Below are 16912 nucleotides of genomic sequence, written 5' to 3'. Positions count from 1 at the left end.
TCTTCTTTTGTGGCCAAAACCTAATTGGTGATACCGGCTGAATTTGGAAAGCCAAGCAGGAGAAGTAAAGAATTGTTTCTGGTGTGAGACCTTTGTAAATATCTCCTCAGCGTCTAAATACGAGCCTGGATAGCAGTACTCATCCTTCTATTTCCACACCTACATAGAGTGAAACTTTAAAGTTTTTAAATTTTCCTTAAAAATTTAAATAAAGTTAAAAAGACTGGAGTTTGTCAATAATCTGGTTAAGTAATTGCCAATGAAATGCTAAATATGAATTCAGTTTTTTATACGCTCACATACATCATCACGCCACTTAGAGAATTTTAAATGTAAAGAATAGCGTGACTCTTTCTGATTTTTCCATGCAATATTTAGTTATTTCCAAGTTTCTGCTCTACCTGGGCTGTTTTTGAGATATGAAGTGTGTGGGTTTGCATCTCTCATCATCCAAAGTTCCCAGGTCCCCTGTGGCTCCACCATTCATAGCATCAGTGACATTCACATCTTCCCAAACGATGTGGGTATTTTTATGTAACTTTGCTCTCCTTGGAGATCCAACACTGACATTCTGGGAGGCAGGGAAGCATTGCAGGGAGCTGGAGCCTCCCCAGGCCTGTGTCAGGGAAAATGTCAGTGTCTCAGAGAAAACCCACATTCCGCCCACACCCCCGCCCCCGTGTACTTCAACTTGTGGTGGGAGCTAGTGCTGACGGCTGAGGGAGGGCTGGGCACAGGGCACAGCGTGTGAGGGTGCCGCTGAGGTCCAGGCCCCCTGGAACACATGGAGGTACAGAAGGGACCAGTGAACCAAAGAGAGTGGGTGGAGACGAAGAGGCCACAGAATGTGGGGTCCTCAGAGCCAGCGGGCTGATGGCAGGGTCGGCAGACCCCAAGGAGTGCACCCTAACCGGGCAGGAAGAGCCATTCCCCTATAGGCGCCACCAGCATACCTGGTGACCAGGATGGGGTCAGGCATCTGAGCCATGACCAGAAGTGTCTCCCCTGCACCTAGGAAAACTCCTTCCTGTACCCAGAAGCCCTGGAAAGGGGGACAGGGAGGTGAGACTGAACACATGGAAGGGGAGAAATGCCCTAAAGACTGAGTTCTTGGATTCGCTGGATGCTGGTTCCCACAGAAACTCCTTCATGACTGGAAGGGCTGGTTCCGCTCCACTGGCCCTTCTCAGTCCTCTCTACCCGGTCAGCGGGATTCCAGAGCAACATGCGGTCGGTCACAAGATAACATGACCGTTTCTTCACACATCTGACCAATTTCAACCCACAGTGTTCTCAGGCACCTTGTGGAAAAACTTAGTTAAGAAATCATAAAAACAAATGTAACACTGTATTTTTTTTGTAAGCGAGGTTGTCTAGAAGAAATCACAACATCGCCGGGAGGAAGATAAATACAGCAACAGGAAAACCTCACACTAACTTGCGAGCACCCCTCTGCCTGCACCAGCTGAGGCCATCTCTCTCCAAGGTCTAGCCCGGCGTCCCCTCTTCTAAGGAGCCTTCTCCAGCCTCTCTGTCCGAAATGCCCTGCTTGAATCTGTAGCTCCAAGTTCATGTCCAGTGCTACTTCTTACCTCCCGTGTAATCTTTTGCTCTGAATTCTTTGCTCTGCCTCTCCCAAAGTCATCCTCATAAAGGTGCACCATATAAGTGAATGAGCATTAGTAAGTTACCTCTTGGTAAAATCACAGAAGCCTTCATCTTTTAAGCCCCTTGACGATGTCATTTGCTCTAAGAATAAAATCTCTCTTCAAGTCAAGATTCTCTTCAAGAATCTCTGAATGTTTAGTATATAAGGCCGTCATAAATTAATAAAAAAAGAATCCAGGTGTTTTCCAACCATGGTGAGCAAAAGGCATCCCAGCCAAGGAAGCCCTTGTGGGATCTGTGCATCCTGGCAACCAAAGATCGACGTACATGAATTTCTAATGCGCTTGGAAGAGCAGTAAGACAATGACAATGCTGTTAGTGTCAATGAAGGATACCTGTTATATAAATGTCTTTTTTTCCCCCACATTCATTCAGTAGGCTACCATGCAGTGATACAGCCACAACCCAGCAGCAGGGTAAACATCGGGGTAAGACCTGACTAATTTTGTCAGGCAATCTGACCACAAAACCGGTTTCAAGATCCCCGCTCCTGCAACATTCACAGTGCGGCCGGAACGTACCCGTGGGGCTTCTGTCGGGGTCCTCCGGGCCACCATGAGTAGCAGCTCTTGTTGAAGCGCGCTGACCGCTGGGTCTCCAGAAGAAGGATCCTGACTCTCAGATGTGGTGGTGCTGGAGGAACTGATCTGCATCTCTCTGGGGAGGGGCAAGAGACAAGCTCTGGTTACGCGGGCGTATGGACGTCGTCTGTTCGTTACACACGAACACAGGACACTAGGGAGCCCCAGTGCAGGGAGCGGTTAGGCCTTTGCAACCATTACTGCCTTACACGCGCCGTTAGGGGCTGACAGTCTGCATATGCGACACTATCTGCAGGCAGGTGGGCAATCACCCTGCACACGTTCAAATTACTCAGGTCGTCCAGAGGTGCCGTGGGCGGGGGCAGGTAAGTAGATGGTTGGTGTTCTAGAGATGACAACCTTAATTTTCTACATAGTTAATGGATGGGGAGGTGAAAGCAATCGTTTCTAGCTTCATAGTTCATGAAAACAATAAATAACAGTCTGGATAATTCCAAAGACAGCAATCAGGAAGAAACGCTGACTATCTACCATCTCCGCTACCGCCCCCAACCCCCAACACACTCCGCATCCCCTCCTCGCCCCCCACCCCCACCCAAAGCAAAGAAAGTGCACAGGAGGTCCAAGAAACGCCTCAGGTAATTGGAAAAGAGGATATTACTAAATTAGTTGTAGTCAATATTTAAGTAGTTCTATTGTCTTTAATCACATATAGTTTGACAGGACGTAAATTAATAAAACTCTTCCAGAAATCTCAAGCCTGGCATCTTTCCTTTGGCTCAGAAAGCAAAAACTAGGACACGCTTCTCCATCTGCTTTTCTAGCGGGGTGCCGACAACCTTGAGGGGGCAATATTGACTGCCTACCCTACAGTCATTTCTAATAGAATTGCTGCTAACATAACTCCAATTTTGGGCGCCTGGGTGGCTCAGTTGGTTAAGCGGCTGCCTTTGGCTCAGGTCATGATCCCGGAGTCCCGGGATCGAGTCCCACATCGGGCTCCCTGCTCAGCGGGGAGCCTGCTTCTCCCTCTGACCCTCCCCCCTCTCATGTACTCTCTCTCTCTCTCATTCTCGCTCTCTCAAATAAATAAATCTTTTAAAAAAAAACATAACTCCAATTTTATTCACTCATCCAAGACTATGGCTTCAGAAGAGAGACTAGGTCCCTCCCTAGTCCCAGGGGTCAATCCTGGTCATTTTACGTGCATCGCTTTAACCCCATTTACTCTAGGCCAGTGCCTGGCTTTAGGAGGAGAGAACGCATCCTAAGAGGCCACCGTGGAGCAAAGGGGAGATGGTTAAGGGTAACAGGGAGCTTGCGCACGAGTTTTTCTATTTCTTAAAAGGTAACCAAAGTAAGACACTCTTATTCCTGGCCTTCAGATGCTATGTGAATAAGAAACATTCGGGGCTCTGGCAGCCACACTGTCACCATGAGGAACCAGCCTAAGGACAGCAGAGCTGAGAGAAATTCATTTCCTGATGACAACATCGAGTGTCTGAATTAACCAACCTTGTACTGATCATGTCTTTGGACTTCCTGTCTAAGTCACTGTGATTTTGGGTCTTATGAAACTTGCAGCCCAAACTGCCTCAAGAATGTAGATGCTACAGTAATGTAATGGCTTTCTGATTTCTAGCCTCACACTTCATTATAAAGTCTCTGACAGGTTTTTGGATCTTTCTTTTTCCTTACTCCTTACTACCATATTCACAAACACATAAACAGAACAGTGTTTAAAATACTTCCACTATACACACACGTGTGCACACATACACACTTCCCTACATCTTTCAGACATAATTCATGACTATTTGATGATACATTCAGTAAAGGCGTCCCTGTAAAGAACCATTCAGGAAACATCATATGTTAAGGTCAGGATTTAAGAAGCAAATCAAGAAGTCCATGGAGTTTGCAAACTTAAAAATCCTATCCTTCCGTTACTTGGATGACTGTGCCACAAACCGTGCTTTTGCTTCCTGTCTGTAGTAGTGGTGTAACATCTTCTGCTGACAGAGAAAAGAACCAGTTAGATTTACAAAGGCAATGTCCATTCAGACTTTTTTGCTGTGTCCAGAAACTGCGTGCCCTGTAATTCTGTTGTTCCATCGCTAAATACAATAGGGCTGAAAGTGCCTTGCTCAAACAAACTCAGGGAAATCTAAATCTCAGCAAATGCCAGAACTTCACTAAAACCAAGAGATTAATCTGACTTCGCTGTCAGTGATGTAAGTGAGGCCTAGAACCAGGCAGGCAGGGGATGGAAACGTGTGCTTCTGTGAGAAAAATCTAGAAAGTGAATAGCGCCCTCTATTGCCAACCAAAAACTAAGAACTGGCTGTTGTGTAAGGGTGTACAGGACAGCTGTTAGAGCCAGCCTCCCCCTGCTGGTGCTTCCTGCCAGGAAACATGATACAAAGGAAGTGTTAACACACCTCCGTTAATATCTGCATATTACTTAGCATGTGTCTGATAGTAAAATAATCATAACAATAAATGACTTTATTTTCTTATTGAAGCCGTTTAAAAGTCCCATGTAAAACTCTAGGGTTTGGTTTCTTTTCAAAATCTTTTGGATAAGTTCTAGAATTAAACCAAACGAGGCGTGAATCATTGCTCTCCCAATTACTATCTGTGACTATAAGCATTCATTGTCCGAGCTCAAATCCTCACCCGTAAAACAGGGAAGATATCTCCTGCATAGAGGTTGCGAGAATTCAATCAGATTAGGTATGTAAACCACCAAATGGCGTCTCCCCTATTGTAGACGCTTAATAACCACACCTCACCGTTTTGTTTCCCTGTATTGATATAGGACCCGACTTTGTTTATTCTCATATTAAATACCAACACGATTCCTCTGCTTTTCCTACATTACTTCTAGTTGTCTCTATTAGCATGAATGGGGAGAGAGTGTCACGAGCTCAACTCGCACCTAATCCTCTTTATTTTATAAAAAGAGACCCAAACTTAAGCTTATTAAGGTAGCTTATTAAGTTCTCTCTTACTCAACCTCTTTCATGAAAGTTGAATATTCTAAACAAAGTGTGACAATATTAAGAAAGCCTAGCCTTGTCCTAGCGCTATGACTGGTAGGTCCACCTCAGAAAGCCTGCAGTGGCTTCCTCTTTGGCCAGCAGATGATTCGATGTGACAGTCAGCACTGGTCAACCGGAAGAGATTTCCCCCTGTACTTAGATGTTGTTCTTGGGGTCCTGATATGGCTGTAACCTCTGTGCACCAGCTAGCCCACTCAAGAACCAAAGAGGCGGTGATGTTACAAAACTCACGGAGTGGACAGGAGTCTTCCTACCAATCCTTAAAGAACGCCTGTCCATCTTCTACCTACAGCTGTTCCCAGACTACCTGCTGCTCATTCCCTTTTTTAGCTGTGCACTATGGCCACACAAGGATCTAAAAAGTCTCTGTTTGGGGCGCCTGGGTGGCACAGTCGGTTGGGCTTCTGACTCTTGGTTTCTGCTCGGGTCGTCATCTTGGGGCTGGCTTGGCTCGAGCCCCGCGTCAGGCTCTGCACTCAGCATGGAGTCTGCTGGAGATTCTCACTCTCCCTCTGCCCCTCCCGCTCATGCTCCTCTCCTCTCTCTCTCTAAAATAAACAAATAAATCTTTTTTAAAAAATAAAAATAAATACATAAAAAATAAAAAGTCTCTGTTTTACTAACTTAAGGCCAGAGATTTCCCCTCGCATTAATAAATATAATATGAAAGAGCTGAGTTTTAAGAGATAGTTCCTTCTCTAAAACAGTAATATTCCAACCCTGTAGTAAAACTACACTCTGAGCTACCACAGAACAGCACTTGTGCATCTGGTCTTGATTACCCTCTCTCTGGTTCATCTCTGGTAAACTAGTTTGGTTCAGGGTGATGGCATCAATAAATTGATTTAAACTAGACAGTGAGCTCAAAGCAAGAGCAGAAATAGTGGCTAATGACAGAAGTTACTAAAGAAGCAGCCACTAGAAGGAAATCAAGATGGGCCAGGATCTAGAAGCTGGTCTGGGCCAGAATGGTGACTCCTGTATGGGCAGAGCTGGGCCTCAGATTAATGGCAACAGCGTTCCACCATATTGTACCTCCCGGTTTTCATTCCATTCGTCTAGGCTTCTACAAGTAACAATAAAAAAACATATGCTTCTTCTATATTTTCCCATTAATGTGGGGGAAAAAAATCCTGAAATTCTTCGTCTTCCCCAAATCTGAAAACTGTGGCCTACCCACCATCTAGAGAAGGAGGGCCTCTCTTTCTGCCGGTCCCTTTTGTTTTTCAGGCTTCCTCAGGGGACACGGGAACTAACAGCCAGGAGCGGGGGGGGTGGGGGGGCGCAGCCTAAAAATGCAAGTCACAGCAAGCAATGTGTTCAATATGTAGGATATTTAAGTAAAGCAACACTATTTTGAAAACGATAACCTGTATTACTGAATTTTAACATGGGTTCTAGATTTAAAGTCTGTGAAACAACTCTCCTTTCACAGGTAAAATTCACCCGTGCCCTTGAGCAAAAGGAAGGCGAGGGACAGGGCCTCCAGCACGGGGTCTGCTGCCACCGTGTGGCAGTCGGGGGTATGACCACCAAAACAGAAGCCCCTGGTGCAGCAGACCTTCCCAGTGATGCAGAGAAGGGGCCTCAGAACAGAGGTCTTTCTAGAATCAACCTCACAAACCTTCCATCCTTATGACTCTGTGCCTGGATGAAAACTTAATCTCTCTCTCCTGTGTCCAAGAAACCGAAATAAGGGCCACAGTGGAAGGATCAGACAGTAAGACAGAAACCACAGACATTTGGAATGACAGAAACTCTTCAAAGGCAAGCCCCTGGATGTTCCTGGGCTTCTTCCAGATCACTTCCACCTGTGTGATCAAAAGCACCCAGATCCCCAAAAGTTTTTTTTTTTTAATTTAAAGCAGTACACATATAACTCTCCACTTTGCAAGTCAACATAGTAATGTAGCTATATGCAAACTCTGAAATACTTACAACTAGAGTTCACATTTTCCCAACTTAAACCTGAATGGGACACAGAACTGAGCTTATCCAATATTGGGAGAATTCACATTTTTCTCCACATTTTGAAGACCTAATTGACTAACTTCAATACCGCATACTCTAGTTCAGCTAGTCCAAACCAGGGATCGCTATTTCTTTTGACTAATGAAAAAAAAAAAAAGAGGTCTAAAAGAGAGAATTATTTTTTGCAACTTCCTGCTACTTGACTTCTTTGGAAACCAGGGACATATCATTGTGGCTTGAAAGGGCTTTCCTGAGAGCTGATCCCAACAAAAAGGAAAGTTTAACTAAGATAAGGGTCAGAAAGGTTGGTAATGTCAACTAAAGAGTAAGAATTCTAAAGAGGCAACAAAGAGTAAGTGCAGGGCTTTGATCCACCTTTGGAGCGTAGTACTCGATGGGTTTAGAGATATAGCAGTGTCCAAAAATAAGCCTAGTTTATAACCAGAACAATATCTGCTTCGATATATACTACAATGATTCAAAAGCAAATAAAAGCCAAAAATAAGTGAATTTGGATAAATCACTACACTATTACCCAACCTACTCTATGTTTTCAATTAAAAACAAGTTGAGGTACAAAAATCCCTCAATAAAAATCCTATAAACTAGGACGCTCCAGAGGCGCCTGGGTGGCTCAGTCGGTTAAGCATCGGATCTTGGCTTAGGCTCAGGTCATAATCTCAGGGTCGTGGGATGGAGCCCAGCACTCCACTCAGAGTCAGCTTGTCCCTCTCCTTCCCCCTCTGCCCCTCCCTTTGCCCCTGCACCCCTGTGTGCACAGGCGTGCTCTCTCACTCTCTCTCAAATAAATAAATAAAATCTAAACTAGTATTCTCCCGAATGAGCTTCCATTCAGCAGACTATTATGCCTACTTTTTGAATAATGGATGTTCAAAATGAATGTAAATACTATGTCTTTCCATCAGATTTCACTGGAGAGCAAACACTATGCATTTTGTATGCATTTTCATTAGATTGTTTATGACACTGGAAAAGCCAGATTGATACTGAAGCATGATTATACATGTTTCACACAAGAAAGCTCTGTGATGTTACTTGGAAGAATTTATAGACAAAAGAAAGGTAAATCTCTGCTGAACAAGGCAAAGAAACTATCAAGCTTTAATTGCAAGACCTACAGAGGAAATAAACAAAAGTCCAGTCTGCAATGAACCTTTTAGATACAAGACACACTTTCCAAGCAGATAGCCTTACATCAACTTTGATTTTCTGGGCAAACCAGTGACTCTACCTTTCTAGGTAGATTAGCTCATTTTGGGCTGAGCTACAAAATCAGTCCTATGTGCTGGGTAATGAATTTATCCTCTGCAAGTTTTTTTAAGCAGCAATTCCAAATGCTGCAGTTCAAGCCATAGTTCCCTCCTTCTAGTATCTGGGGAAAACAGAACTATGTTAGAGAGCGTTACCAAAGGTACCTGCTCTATGGACAGTTATTGTACAACCGGAAAATGCTGCTTATATTTCTTTGGCAGTTAATGAGAAATGCATCGGTTCGCACAATGACAGTGAGAGCAAGGAGGGAAATTTGTTTCCTCCCCTGGTTTCCTCCAGGAATCCCCAAAGAGACATGGACGTTGCACTGCAAACAATTCCCTATTCATGCTTGGGAGTCAAGGATATAAAACTGTCACATGGCAACTGGAATGAACAATGGCAAAGAGGAGTGGTTTGCTTGCCAATAATAAGAATCAGTGGTTTAATGGCCTAGTTGGAGGCCATCCCAGCCACTGAAGCTGCCTTACAGGGAAAAAGCTGCTTTTCCAATATCTTCCATGGCTGAATAGCTTAGCAACAGCCCTAACTAGGAATCCTTCCAAGTTCAAAATCCAAGTTTATATTTACTATGGTGGGAGAACTCAACATTTAATGGCATGAGAAGCCAGGGATACAATATTAAAGTACCTGCTCTAAAATTAGGACAGAGGCCCAAATGTTGGAACACAACAGGTTGACAGGGAAAATGCAAAGTACTTAACCACCTTAAAAACTCATAAAGTGACTCAAAAAAGCCCAAGAGGGAAGGCTTCCACTGAGGTTAAGTCAGGATGCTTTGCTCTACAAGGCCATTAGTGGACTTGAGCCCCTGGCCTGCTGCCTGTGTTTGCAGATAATAACAACAACGTCCTTATAGTAGGTACCGTCCTAAGCACTGTCGATATCTACTATATTTAACTAGTAAAGCCAGCCAGTGAATCGATTACTATACTATTTCCGTTTATGGATTAGGAAACTAATACCTAAGATGGCTAAGCAAGTTGCTCAGTGTCAACCGAAAACTTCGTAGGAGTGTAGGAGCCGAAACCTGGATGAGCCTAAGACTGACGCTCGTGTGCATGCTCTGGCGGTACTACGGGTCCTAGTGTTCCATCACAGCCCCCGTCCATGCGGACACAGAGAACTGCTGCCTCAGGGATGAATGGAATACAAGACGGGAAAATCTAACCTCAGCTGCAATCTCCGATTTCTACGTACAGTGGGTTTAAACAGAGCCATTTTGCAGGATTGTCTGTTTGTTTTAGTTTTAGTTTGGGGGCTTTTGGGGTCCATTTTCCCACTTACAAAAAAGAAGATAACATTCTGTATTCAAATGACCAGGCAAACTGCTACCGCTTCTGGCTCTCTCATTCTAACCCATCACAAGGTGAGGGCCTCATTTGTTGATGTTGTCTTGATAATCAATCCCATGTTCATGGGATTGTTTCTGTCCACAAATAGGTCAGATTGCTTCTGCTATAAGTAGAACAAAGCGTGAACTGCCTAACCAGTCTTCATGGCCCCCGGGGCCCGACTCAACTCCTCCTATTCAGCTCCTCACCGGCTCCCCCTAAATGCCCAGCTGGTCTGCGCACGGTCCAGAACTCCAACTGGCCTACCTGTGTCATGTCCAATGATTCAATTTGATTCAATTCAATACTTACTGAACATCTATCTGCAGAGGGCTAAGTGAGGGCTCTAAAGGCACACTTTTCTCCAGACAAGAACAGTCCGGAGAGATGGGAGTCCTACACAAATAAATGAAGCACCAGAGAGAATGCGATGGGCCCTCCTCTGATGGTGACACGGAAAATTCGTTTTATTTTCGCAGTAGGGACTGATCAGATAAAGAAGCATAAGGAGGCAGGTTGTAATTTGTGCTTTGAGAGATGATTATTCCAAAAGGTAGGACTGAATGGAGAAGGGCATTCAAGGCAAAGAAGAGCAGATGTTTAGAGGAAGGGCTGACGGTGGGCTCGTGTGGGCCTCGCAGAGAGGAGGGATGAGGGACAGGGCTGTGCAGGGGTGCGGAGGAGCAGGCTCACTGCACACCTGCCCAGACGTGCACTGGGGCATCTCCCTAGGGCATGTATCTGCAGGAAGGGCTGCTCCCCAGGAGGACTCAGGTTGCGGGGTGAAGGCCCAGGCTTCAGAGCAGGAGTGGACAACCAGGAGTCCACAGGCCACAGCCAACCACACACATCATCTGTGGCCTGTGGTAGTTCCCCTCAAAATAAATAAATAAATAAATAAAACTGATAACATGAGACAAAATAGAATTTTACAAATAAATGTGGATTTTTAGTCCCTTGCAGAAAATACTGGAAAATCCGGTCAGGCCAGGCTTAGCGGACCAGGCTTCTTAAGTAGACGGAAGAGAAGCAGCAGCAGGCCCTCTGCAGAAAGGATCAATGCCCTCCAGTGGACTGCCGCAGCCACCCTGCCTGGGAGCCACAGAGCTCTGAGCTTGTGGCCCCTGCTGGGGGAGAGGAGCAGGGAGGGAGATTTAAGTGTCCAGAGGCCGCTTACCAGCCACGGAGGTCGAGCATGTTTCTTAGACGGTCTTACTTCCTTTGCTGTGAAATGGAGCAAATATCACCTGCCTCCGTTCTGTCATGCAGGTGAAATTAGATAATTTATGACTTAGCAGAGTGCTTCGCACATAATACATATTTCACAAGTGGTGGTCACCACTGCCAGAATTATTACACGGAAATGCTTCCTCCGGGGCCAGGAACTGCCATAACATTGCTTCCCACAGAAAAACCAGAGGCGTCTTGGACACGGGTGTAAGGCGTAAGGGACCTGGCCCTTCTAAGTGGCAAAATCCTAACCTGTGGACTTGCACTCGGTCCACTGCCTTCCGCTCTGGTATCATTCTTTACCTTAGAGATAGAGAGGATGCTCTCCCCCATGCACACCCCTCACACAGCAGTATGTTAATGCAGGGGTTAAAATATTTCAGTTGAACCAGCCCACTTGCTTTTATCCTATTTACAATAGTTTTTCCTTCATACAACCAATTCAAAGATACCCAAATCATCATTATATCATGAACTGCCATGAAAGCTTACTACGAATCCAAAGAAATCAGCCTCCCATGATGGGTGGCATAGCTTTCAATGTCCACAGACCTGGGGAGGACTTTGAGACTGTTGGAAAATCCAGCGTAAGCCTGTCAGACAACAGTTTAAATCCAGAAGATCATCTGACTCTAAGAGAACTGAGCCATTTTTCCTGAGCATGAGTTAAACATATGGCACCCCCTTAACCACTTTCCCAGAACTACCGAGGGAACCGCTTCAACACTATAATTTTGCGAAGTGAAGTGACTTGAGTTTTGTTCTCACGCATTAAGCAAGAAGCACACTCTACATCTCCTATGCCCAAATGAGCCACTGAATTGCCGCAACACCCCATAACAAAGTCCCCTTTAAACGACGAACTTATTTTAGCGCATAGACAGTCTAGAGAACATGAATAATCTCAAGCAACAGTCTGTCCGTGTGATAGCAAACATGTATATTAGTCCATTTTATCTGTGAAGCACGACGAGGAGAAGATATGCACGGCTGGGTGCCATTCTTTCCTAGAGCTCTTAAAACCAATGCCCTGTTAAATTACCTTCGGGAGAGGGCAGGTGGACAAAGACAGAACTTGGCACGTGAGGTGGTGGGCCAAGAACTCTCCATCGGCATGTTCACACCCAAGAAATGTTAGTGATGACTAGGGACGTTATATAAAGCTTTTCTTGAAGGGGAAAGCTGCTTTTACAAAACTTGATCTTTATTCTCTTTAGAGCAGTTCAGTAATTAATCTAATCGATCCATTTTACCAGAAACAGAGAGTCCTCAGGGGTCATCTGTTGATTTTGCTGCCCTGCATCCATCCACCTTACTCCAAATGTCCCTCTGAAGAGCCACCCCCATACTTTCTCAGGGGGAACCTACAATCCAGCTCTGCATCTGAACGTAGAGCTAAGTCAAGTACTTGCCTTGGTGTCTGGGCTCAGGGAACATGGCCCAGTCAGAACCAATCAGACTCAATGAGACTTCCATTGGGGTTTATGGGAAAGCAGTATGCTGTCCTCACTGGACTTAAATGAGAGAAGACATAGGCCTGGGTCTATGATAGGCATCTTCTGACCACCAGAGCAGGGTGTTTGAGAGTGGTGTCAAAACACAGCAACGGGAATGGGAGAGTGATGGAGAAAGAGAAACCACACCCTTGAAAACATCTACAAGATGTCTGTTACCATGACCCAAAATCTCCACAGTGATGAGGCCTATTAGACTTGGATTCTCTCATGTGCAACAGGAAGGGGGTCTATCTGTGGTATGCACGTGAAAAGGCAGAGCTCGGGAAGGACTGACCCGAGACTCTACACATGGCTTCGCAGGGGTGCTCAGCACAAAAACATTCAGCAGCCCCCAGCAGACATGCGGAGCCACGGCCTCACCTGGCAGAGAGCACTCAACTCCTCCGAGGAAATGCCCTGTGGCAAAATCCAAGCAGCTCTGGGAATGGAGGACAGGTTACAAAAGAGCTCGAATCTGGGGAGGAAATGCAGGGGAAATGAAAGAAACAAGACTTCGGGGGAATTTAATAAAGAGAGAGCGCTTAGGGGAGAAGAAAAGTTAGAGGGTAGCTCCACAAGAGGCATGGTCTGAGGAGGCGGGGCCTACGGAAACCCTGTAGACATTGTCTCTGATTCTGATTTGCACACTACATTTTTTAGTCTCTTCAGGCTCTGGATACGTGACCTTATGCTAACAGGCCTTACTGGCAAATGCAACTGAAGTATCTATCAAGGGGGACAGTGAAGCACATTTGTCCAGGAAAATAAAAATAACAAAGTCTTGTAACTTTACTTTGGGATAAGATAAGGGTCTTATAATTGTTCTAAATTTAGTTTAAAAACACTACAGCTTCCAACTGAGGATTGCAGAAAAATGAGACAGCTTTCAAAGCTGTGTTCACACGGAATTAAATACGTGGCCCAAGAAAGCTGCCATCTTAGACCCCTAAATCCATCGAGCCACTGTCACAAATTGTCCTGGGGGCTGGGGCCGAGGTGTGGACAGCAAAGCTCCCTCTCCTCTTGGGAGACTTCTGCATGGAGACTTTGCATGTTTCTTAGCTAGAGAAGAATTTTGTTTTCTGTTTTGACTGGAATGTGGGCACCTGAAGGAGACAGAGGATGAAGGGAAGGAGAACATGCCCATTTCCCCACAGGAGTGACTCTGGACACAGTACCCTGCTTCAGGGTCAGGGCCCAGGTGGGACGGTGTGGCCTGGGGGGAGCCACCGCCCACAGCGCCCATCAGATCTCCGGAACAGCCGACACCAGCTTCTTCTGCAGCAGTGGCACAGGGAGAGAACGCCGTAGAAGGCTGGCATACAACAAAATCCCAGCTGGAGACCAGACTGCAAGGTCTAAGAGGAACTTTCTTTGAGGCCCTTGTGAGGCTCCTCCTTGAATTTCCTGGGCACACCCGTTCAGGGAAACTTGACCTTGGGAAGGAGCACTCAACCACAGGATCTGGAATTGAGGTTCCTGTAACTCCCTTTGTACTCTGCAGGCATGAAGCCTAAGGCATTCCAATCACACCACAAAGGACTCCCATAAATCTTCAAATATACATACAATTCTAATGAAATGTACATGAAAAATGTACTTCCACACTTAGAGCAAGCAACTGAGTCCGTCCACATGGATTATCCTCAAAGAATCTTGAAGCCCAGGGGTGCCTGGGTGGCTCAGTCAGTTGAGCATTCATTTTTGGCTCAGGTCACGATCACAGGGTCATGAGAGTGAGCCCCAGCGGGCTCTGCACTCAGCAGGGAGTCCACTTGAGATTCTTTCCCTCTCCCCTTCCCTCCCCCACACCCGCACCCCCCTCTGCTGCTCAGACACATGCTTGAGCTTCTCCCAAAATAAATAAATAAATCTTAAAAAAAAAAAAAAAAGAATCTTGAAGTCCAGAATGAACAATGAATTCAATCCACCACTAGTAAGCTTTACAGCTTGCCCAATGCTGCCATGAATCCAGGTATGTTCCAGATACATAAGCTAATTTAATATCAACTTAATTAACAAATTTAGAAAGTTACTCAATACATTCTGAAGGAGGGAAAATAGAACAAATGTTTAGATCACCTATCTACAAGAGAGCTAGCCTTCACTAGTGCAGATGAGAACTAACTATATGGTTCTGGTCCATTCCTCGGGACAAATTTAAGAACGTGTTCTCGAGCTGCATCACCGTCTTAACTGAAGGTAGCACTGTTGTCTGCACAGGATTCCTATTCATATTTACATGTTTATATTCATTTTTGGACCTAGCTACTATGAAAACAGTTCAATTTATTTTTTATTTTTCTACAACATCAGATTTTCTTTCTCGCACACAAAACCCACATGCTTTGACACCTACGAACGGATTAACACATTGACTCTAAACCAGGATCCTCACTTCATTTACAGTCAGAGTAATTTGCATGTCCCCCAGCAACACGACAGCTCCCAAACCTGAAACCAAATCTCCACTTACCGAGCATGAGAGAGACTGCCATAATTTGACGGCGGATGCTGTAAAGGGCCTTCTCTCTGATTTCCAGACTTTAAGTAGCAGGATCTAATTTCCCCTGGAAAATCACAAAATTTCAGCAAAGAATATTATAAATTATTGGTATCTGATCATTGCAGCTTACACTTTTTTCAAGTTAGAGGGACCTCATTTTAGACTGTTTTAATAATAATCAGTAATCTAGGTCCATTCTTTATATTTTTCCACAGGATGTGTAACTTAACTAAGAAAATCATCTTGACATACCCCTGTAATAATATACTTAGACAAGTTTGCCTCAGTTACCTATTACTTAATTGCTTTTTATCGATTAATTTGCACCATCTCTTAACTCACTTTTACATACATTTGACCCTGGGACAACGTGGAAGTTAAAGGCACCGACCACCCACACAGTTGAAAGTCCACATATAACTTTTGACTCCCCCAAAACTTAACTACTAATAGCCTGCTGGTGACCAAAAGCCTTACCCATAACATAAAGTCAGTTCACACACAGTTCGAATGTTATATGTTTTTTGTTTGTTTGTTTGTTTGTTTAAGATTTTATTTATTTATTTGACAGAGACACAGTGAGAGAGGGAAAGGGGGAGTGGGAGAGGGAGAAGCAGGCCTCCCACGGAGCAGGGAGCCCGATGCGGGGCTTGATCTCAGAACCCTGGGATCATGACCTGAGCCGAAGGCAGACGCTTAATGACTGAGCCACCCAGGCGCCCCCGAATGTTACATGTTTTACATATTGTTTTCTTATAATAAAGTAAGCCAGAGAAAAGAAAATGTTATTAGGAAAGTCATAAGGAAGAGAAAATACATTTACAATACTGCACTGTATTTATCCAAAAAAATCCCTGTGTACAAGTGGACCCGCACGGTTCAACCCCATGTTGTTCAAGGGTCAACTGTATTCCCTTCAGTTCGCTGTTCTGCGTGTTTTCATCATGTGTCAGTACGATCAGCATAAGCCATGACTGGAGTTTTTTGTATCCTGTGCAAAAAAAGGCTTATCGGGGTGTGGCTCTGATTGGTGGCACACATGAGACCATCCCCACCTCGGAATCTGCAGATGAGCAGTGGCAGAGCGCGCTGGTAATGAGGAAAACCAAGAGATGGAATTAATTTGCAGAGTTAAATTAGCTTGCTAAAGAGGTTCAGGGTATTGCGGTGTGAAAATCAGTTCACTTTGTAAATGTCAGTGGTCTCCCCGGAGAAGAGGTTTTAGGAATACCTTCTTCAGGTGACACGGGAGCGTAATTAACCCTGCTGGTGACACGGGAGTGTAATTAACCCTGTTGGTGACAAGCACCTGGAATGGAGACTGAAGGACTGGACCTCAACCAGGAGAAGCTGCCCACGGAGAGATACATTACTAAGGACAAACCGAAGGCCCCCTGGAGGCTTTGATAGAAGGGTTAATGTTGTTCTTTATAATGTAAAAGACTTCTTTGTATTTCTGCAGATGCAAAAGCACTTCAAACCTTAAGCTACTCATCTGTAGATAGGGTAAACATATAATTTATTATCCAAACCAGGATCCTTTTCAGAGTAAAATAACAAACACTAATTGATCTATAAGGGACTTAAGCCAAAGACCCATCCTCAAAAAACAAGGACCTATGTCCCTTATCTACAGAACTTTGAACTTGCCACTTAAAATTCTTTCTTTTTCTTTCTCCCTTTCTTTCTTCCCTTCCTTCCTTCTCCCTTTTTTCTTTCTTTTTCTATCTTAAATCCTTTTTATAACAAGGCACTAAAATATATATATCAAAGTCAGATTTTCAACTTACATCCAAGAAATATTTAC

The 16912-nt window shown here is 44.7% G+C and overlaps 1 protein-coding gene across 3 annotated transcripts in view; it reads right to left on the bottom strand.

Moving 5' to 3' along the window:
* The window catches only part of PCNX2 (pecanex 2), a 297035-nt gene that overhangs the window by 229384 nt on the left and 50739 nt on the right, over nt 1-16912 (bottom strand). For all 3 annotated transcript variants that reach the window (XM_027596146.2, XM_027596147.2, XM_027596148.2), the window contains exons 8-9: nt 15076-15169; nt 2190-2325 (exon numbers count right to left, since the gene is read on the bottom strand). In XM_027596146.2, the coding sequence (XP_027451947.2) occupies nt 2190-2325; nt 15076-15169 (230 nt within the window). The remainder of the gene's footprint in view (nt 1-2189; nt 2326-15075; nt 15170-16912) is intronic.

The sequence above is a fragment of the Zalophus californianus genome, chromosome 15 (genome assembly GCF_009762305.2).
Source record: "Zalophus californianus isolate mZalCal1 chromosome 15, mZalCal1.pri.v2, whole genome shotgun sequence".
Classification (NCBI taxonomy): Eukaryota; Metazoa; Chordata; class Mammalia; order Carnivora; family Otariidae; genus Zalophus; species Zalophus californianus.
Note: the sequence above shows the minus strand (reverse complement) of the source record. Positions and strands in the feature narration are given on the sequence as shown.